Genomic DNA, 7207 nt, shown 5'->3' with positions numbered 1-7207 from the left:
TCTTTATTTTTGTGGGAGCTAAGGGAAGTTAATGTTTCCGCTATGAAAAAAAGTTAACACTGTACAAACAAAAAACACAATAGAAAGAAAAAAATTGTTACAATGTACAAAACATAACAGAAAATCCAAATCGCAATTATGATTATTATTACATTTGATGATGCAATTTAAGCATGTGAAATTTGTTAAAAACTGGTTTTGAGTTTGAATAAAGCCTACACTACATGTCCATGTATATGCACACCACTTTCTGATTAATGACTTTGCTAGGTTCCTTAATCGCAAATTGAGGGCAAACCTTAATGCTACAGTATACAGTGTCATTTTAAAGACTGTGACAATTGTTTAAGGAGAGCCGTTTCCTGCTCCTCGACAGACTTGACAGACCTGCATGAAGCCCAGACCTGAATCCCACCTTTAGGATGAACTGTAAGCAGAAGCTGTTAGGAAGGACTGCCATGTTAATGTCTGTGGTTTTGAATTTGTTTGTTAAACCAGCACACATGGGTGTGGTGTTTGAGAATGTCTGGCCATGCAGTGTAGATCAAAACATACTTTCATCATGTTTTGCTATTGCTGTTGTGTAATTGTAATATACAGGCTCTATACAGGCTATTTATATATATATATAAATAGGCCTACAATATGCTTTTGTGTACAAAGAGTTTTGTGTATTCATTTTGCATCACAGAGTTATTTGATGTTAAACCAATGTAAAAGCAACACCTGCCCCTGTGCGCTGACAGGTGGGTGTGACTCCACCCCTCACTGCTTTACTGTACAGCAGCTCTCACTTTAAAACCAGCATCAGTCTCACACAAACACACACACACTACAAGCTTCAGAGAAACTTGAGCACGACTACAGGGCAGCATGTCTAATATTGCAAAAGTTCTTTCTGGGAGGCAGGACAGAGGAGAAGGAGTGGGAACAAATGAGAAAGCGATTCCTTTCAACAAGCAGGACTACCAGAGCCTGAAGCAGGAGTGTCTGGCGAAAGGAACCCTGTTCTGTGACCCGACCTTCCCTGCTGAATCCGACTCTCTGGGATACAATGAACTCGGACGGTACTCCTCCAAGACCAAAGGAGTGCAGTGGAAGAGACCTAAGGTACTGCAGTGTGTGTGTGTGTGTGTGTGTGTGTGTTTTCTTTCTTCCACACAGGTGGAGTTTAGGTAAATATTAAGCTGTGCTTTTGTGATCCTTGTATGTTTTATCGAATTTATTTCTACCTGAGACGAACCTTAAAATTACTTTTAACCAATTGCTTAAATGTACAAACGTAAATTAAGTAGTGAGGTTGATTCAATATAAAGTAATAATAGCGATATTAAATATCAATATAAATATTAAAAAACTGTATTTCTCCTATTGTTGTTTTTCATGCTTGGGTTTTTATAGAATCTATTTATTCCTGATTTTTGTAGTGTATTTATTCAAATCTATTTGAAATCAGTCTTTAAGGTGATATTTGACATTTGCATTCACAAGGAACAATGGAAGGAGTTTTAGTGATTAATAAAACTACTAATTTAATTTTAGAAATGGTAAAATAGAAAATGTATGTTTAGTTGCTGCCTTAAATATTAATAAACCCAAAGTGTCCTTAAAGTAAAAAGTGCAATGAACTTGTCTGAAGAAATATACATGCTGAAAGAAAAGAAGCATGCAACAAAGCAACAATTTTACAGTGGTTTATCTGTGATACAAAACATGTATTGTTATGTGCGTGTGTGTGTGTGTGTGTGTGTGTGTGTGTGTGTGTGTGCCCGTATGTTTTCATGCGTGTGCGCGATATGCTCACTATGGTAACCGACAGCAGCTCAGGTTTCTCTTTAGGTGTGAAGATGACCTTATGTGTGTGTTGATACTTATAACATGCAGACTCTCTGCTCATCAGTTTGCATTGTTATATAAATAAGATGCTTTATATCTGTATTTTTTTTTCTTTTATGAATACACAAGCCATAGCACATTAGTTCAACTGAACCTTTTTACATGTGCTGCTAAGAGCAAATAAAAGCTATTGTTATTTTGGTGTACCTTTACATAACGTAACCCTATCACCTCTAATCATACTCACATTGTCCCTTTTTAAAGGAACTCTATTCAAACCCTGAGTTCATTGTGGACGGCGCTAAGCGGACAGACATCTGCCAGGGAGCTTTAGGTGAGAAAAGCTCCTTTTGATCAGAACGGTGTTTGGGTGTGTCCTGTTGCATAATTTGCTAATTATTTGTGAATTACACTAACACATATAGGTGAAGTCATTATCACTAAAAATTGACATGATGTGTGGCCAAGTATGGTAACCCATACTTGGAATTTGTGCTCTGCATTTAACCCAAGTTCCCACACACACACACACACACAGCAGTGAGAAGTGAACACACACACTGTGAACACACACCTGGAGCAGTGGGCAGCCATTTTTGTGGCGGCACCCAGGGAGCGACTTGAGTTCAGTGCCTTGCTCAAGAGCACCTCAGTCGTGGGTAATTAGAGTGGAAGAGAGCGCTGAATATTCACTCCCCCCACCTACGTTTCCTGCCAGTACTGAGAATCGAACTTCAGGTTACAAGTCCAACTCTCAATCCACTAGGCCACAACTGCCTGAAAAACGAGATGAATACGGAATTTCAGGTTATTTTATTATTCATTACTTTAAATGAGGTGTTTAGTTACCGCTGTCTGCCAGGATGTCTGCTTTATGTTGACTTTAGTAAACTGTCCTCCACCCCAAACACACACAGACTCACATTGTGCAGTGCTAATGACCATGACACAACAAATGTATTTGCTATATCAGAAATTGTCAAATACTTTTCATCTGTTTTGGTAAAAAGCGTCAAGTAAAAGGCATATAAAGAAAGAGGTATTATTTACTCTTACAAATAAAGGTCTTATTTGGCATTGAGGGTTCCATGAAGAACCTTTAACGTTCATGGAATCTTTTTATTCCATAAAAGGTTCTTTATAGTGGAATAAGGTTCCTTAGAATATTGAAATGTTCTTCACAATAAGAAGAAATGGTTCTTTTAGAACTGTTCACTGCAGGTTCTTTGAAGATCCAAAAATGGTTCTTCTATGGCATCACTGTGAAAACCCCCTTTTGAAATCTTTATTCAAGAGTGTTCATGCTCATGGGGCACAATACATGCTCAAGTTTTAGTGGTTAGTTAAGAACATGAGCATCAATCATAGGGATGCTAGATTTAGCAACCACCAATCTAATTAAAGTTACCTCACAATGCAAGTGCATTTCTTGTGTTGTGGAAAAACATTGTGAGACATGGGAGTGGTTAAAAACCTATGCTTGAAGGTTGTAGGTTCAAAACCCACAATGTTCGATCCATCCACCATCACCATTGAGCAAGACACATACACCCAGGATACTCTTTGAGCGAAACACTGAAGCCCAGGTTGATCCTGGAGGGCTATGTCTATAATAAGTGAACTGGAAGTCAGTTTGCATAAAACAGTGAGCTCAATGCATAAGTATCTAATGACATTTGATACATTGGCAGGTGACTGTTGGTTGCTGGCGGCTATTGCATCTTTGACTCTGGATAATGAGATTCTGGAACGTGTAGTTCCACCTGGACAGAGTTTTGTAGAGGATTATGCTGGCATCTTTCACTTTCAGGTATAAACATACAGTGGGATCAAAACGTTTTAGACCACACTAAAAACCTGGAATTGAAAATCTAATTTAAACCTGGATAAAAAATAATTTTAAAAATCATATAACATTAGAAAAAATGCCAAATGAATTATTTTCACTAGTGGTCTCAGACTTTTGGACCTCATTTGAGTATTAATTACAACACATAACCCTATTATAAATCCAAAGATAAATTAAAGGGTTTCTGTCAAACTGATTGGTGTTGTTCTCGTCTCTTCAGTTCTGGCAGTACGGTCAATGGGTGGATGTTGTCATTGATGACCGGCTGCCTACCAGAGATGGGAAGCTGCTGTTTGTTCATTCAGCCGAGGGCTCTGAGTTCTGGAGTGCTCTGATGGAAAAGGCCTATGCAAAGTAAGTGTGTGTTTATTCATCATAAATTACCTGGTACTACTTACCTGAACTATAATGCTGAACAATAAGAGACTGAGTCATCTGAAACCATTGGTAAAGACTGTACCATAACCACAGCCTACAAAACATACAATGTTTATACAACATATCCATGACATGCCAACCAGTGGCACTGATTTCTCCCGTATTTTGAAGGTTAAGCGGCTCATATGAAGCTCTGTCGGGAGGTTCGACCACTGAGGGTTTTGAGGATTTCACAGGAGGCATCGCTGAGAACTATGAGCTGAACAAAGCTCCTCCGTACCTGTTTAAGCTTCTGCAGAAAGCACTGATGCTGGGATCATTACTGGGCAGCTCCATTGATGTGAGTCCCATTCCACTTCTGATGGCTTTCAATTCGCATCATTCTTAGCTTTTAATTTCTCTAAAGCAAGAAAATCTAAAATACTGCATGAGTCTTCAGATCAATATTTTAGTGGATCTGTGGTCTAGTTAACAAACATGCTTTAGACACCTATGCTTTTATTTTCCAAGGTCTACGATAATAATTTCCTTGTGAAACCGAACAATTTGCATGTGCTCAGTGGGTGTTTTGCAGGCGACTTGCAAAGAATATTTGCCACATATGCAAATAGTTTGGACTCACCCATATTTAAAGGAGGATTTTGTGTGTGGAAATAGTAAATGTTAGCTCACTTGTGGCTCACAATACATACCAGGAGTTTAAAGCAAGACAATAATTATCATTGCTGTGTGTGACTGTTTGAGGTTGTGGACAGGTGTCTTTTATACTGATAACGAGTTCAAACAGATGCCATTAATACAGGTAACGAGTGGAGGACAGAGGAGCCTCTTAAAGAAGAAGTTACAGGTCTGTGAGAGCCAGAAATCTTGCTTGTTTGTAGGTGACCAAATACTTATTTTACCGAGGAATTTACCAATTAATTCTTTAAAAATCCTACAATGTGATTTTCTGGATTTTTTTTTCTCCTTTTGTCTCTCATAGTTGAGGTATACCTATGATGAAAATTACAGGCCTCTCTCATCTTTTTAAGTGGGAGAACTTGCACAATTGGTGGCTGACTAAATACTTTTTTGCCCCACGGTATATATATATATATATATACACACGCTACTGTTGAAAAGATTGGGCCATTACTCCAGTCTTCAGTGTATGAAATAATGATTCACATGATGTATATAATATCACACGTTATTATAATAATCATTGAGCAGATTGCCAGTTCATATGAGACGGAGGAGGTGACGAGTCTGAAGCTGGTGAAGGGTCATGCCTACTCGGTCACGGGTGCAGAGGAGGTCAGAAACTGGCACTGACAATATAATATGTATTTGAAAGGAAAACTCGAAGGAGCTCTAATGACTGTCACCTTATTGTACCTACAGGTTCATTCCTATGGCCGTCTGGTTCAGCTGGTGCGTATCAGGAACCCATGGGGTCAGGTGGAGTGGACAGGCCCTTGGAGTGACAAGTGAGTTTCCCTAAACAGATCTTACTCCTTCAACATCAGTCCTGAAAGTCCTGTCAAATATTTACAATGTCTTTTTCAGTTCCAAAGAGTGGAGCAGCGTCCAACCAGAGGAGAAAGCTAAACTGGATTATTCAGCTGAAGATGGAGAGTTCTGGTAAGAGAACTTGAGCTTGTAACCCTCAACAACAACGTAACAAATATGTTGACGAATACTGACAAATCTTCCTCGTCCTGTCAGGATGGCGTATTCAGACTTCATACAGCAATTCTCGAGGTTGGAGATCTGTAATCTGACTCCAGACACTCTTTCAAGCGAAGATGTGAGCCGCTGGAACTACAACCAGTTTGAAGGCAACTGGAGGGTGGGATCCACCGCAGGGGGCTGCAGGAACAATCCAGGTAAATCAAACCAACCACAATGTGCTTGAAACTAAAAGCTGTTGTTGGATCCACAATCTGACCGTTTGGTTTGTCCTCTCCAGCAACATTCTGCTCAAACCCTCAGTTTGTGATCAAGCTGGAGGAAGAAGATGATGATCCTCTTGATGGAGAGGACGGCTGCACGATTCTAGTGGGTCTGATGCAGAAAGAGAGTCGTAAAGACAAGCGGTTTGGACGAGACCTGAACACCATTGGCTTCTCTATCTATGAGGTAACTGGTTATGTACAATCAGTAATGCTATTAGTACTCGAGATAGGATTTTAAAAATTTAAATCAATAAAGAGTCATTAGCTAAACCAACCTGCACCAAGATGAATCGCAACATTTCAAACTTTCATTTGAAGCAATTCTCTTTTAGGAGTAGTGTAATTCTTCATCTACAGTTTGGCTAAATATTTTTCTTTCCTTAAATGATGTTGAAATATTGATTAATAGCCTCTAAGCTCATGGTAGGTCTGTCTTGAAATGTTAATAATAATGTGATTTTACTTCCGGAATGCAACTGTTGCACTTTATTTGACACACTTTTCCTTTGACATAACCATCAACATTACCACTAATTAATATAATATATTTGTGGTGAATTGTATGAAGTTGAACATTGAATAATACAATATTCTTTGGTGTTTTTCAGGTTCCAGATGAGGTGTGTATGAGCTCTATAAGTTTTGTACATAAGAGTAACTGGACATCACAAATGTAACCAGTCTTTCTTTCATTTTTATGATACTACGGAGACCCTAAAGGGACAAAAAAAATTATAATTGGGAAGAAAAAATACATTTAAATGCTTTTGTGTTCCCCTAAGAATGGAAAATGTTTTGTGAGAGAACACAAAATTTCTAAGGGAAAGCAATACTTTTGCAATAGAACGCAAAGTTTTTCAGGATAACTTTAGTTTAAAATTTAGTGTGCAAACACAAAAGCATTAAAATATCATTTTCCACCCATCTTATTTTTTTTTCCATCTTCATGCGTTATACGATACATTTATATGAAACAACCTTTGCAAGTTTTCAGATGCCATTTCATCCATCTGTGTTTGTGTTGCAGTTCAGGGGATGCAATAACATTCATCTCGGTCCTGACATACTACTGCGTCAGCAGTCCATTGCAGGGAACAACACCTTCACCAACCTGCGAGAGGTGAGCGAGCGCTTCAAACTGCCTCCGGGTGAATACGTCATCATCCCCTCCACTTTCGAGCCGCATCGCAAGGGAAGCTTCATACTA

The 7207-nt window shown here is 38.8% G+C and overlaps 1 protein-coding gene across 1 annotated transcript in view; it reads left to right on the top strand.

Annotated features, from left to right (window-relative positions):
• Window positions 1-838: 838 nt before the first annotated feature.
• LOC107566058 (calpain-2 catalytic subunit-like) overlaps window positions 839-7207 on the top strand; it is a 9542-nt gene continuing 3173 nt past the window's right edge. The window contains exons 1-12 of the mRNA XM_016251432.1: window positions 839-1110; window positions 2101-2170; window positions 3528-3646; window positions 3906-4039; window positions 4235-4403; window positions 5276-5359; window positions 5447-5532; window positions 5612-5686; window positions 5771-5931; window positions 6015-6184; window positions 6609-6620; window positions 7028-7207. The exon at window positions 7028-7207 is cut by the window's right edge and continues 18 nt beyond it. Of these exons, the coding sequence (XP_016106918.1) occupies window positions 874-1110; window positions 2101-2170; window positions 3528-3646; window positions 3906-4039; window positions 4235-4403; window positions 5276-5359; window positions 5447-5532; window positions 5612-5686; window positions 5771-5931; window positions 6015-6184; window positions 6609-6620; window positions 7028-7207 (1497 nt within the window). The 5' untranslated portion in view covers window positions 839-873. The remainder of the gene's footprint in view (window positions 1111-2100; window positions 2171-3527; window positions 3647-3905; window positions 4040-4234; window positions 4404-5275; window positions 5360-5446; window positions 5533-5611; window positions 5687-5770; window positions 5932-6014; window positions 6185-6608; window positions 6621-7027) is intronic.

The sequence above is a fragment of the Sinocyclocheilus grahami genome, unplaced genomic scaffold (genome assembly GCF_001515645.1).
Source record: "Sinocyclocheilus grahami isolate Dianchi unplaced genomic scaffold, SAMN03320097.WGS_v1.1 scaffold1042.1, whole genome shotgun sequence".
In the NCBI taxonomy this organism is placed as follows: Eukaryota; Metazoa; Chordata; class Actinopteri; order Cypriniformes; family Cyprinidae; genus Sinocyclocheilus; species Sinocyclocheilus grahami.
This window is presented reverse-complemented; position numbering and strand designations above follow the sequence as displayed.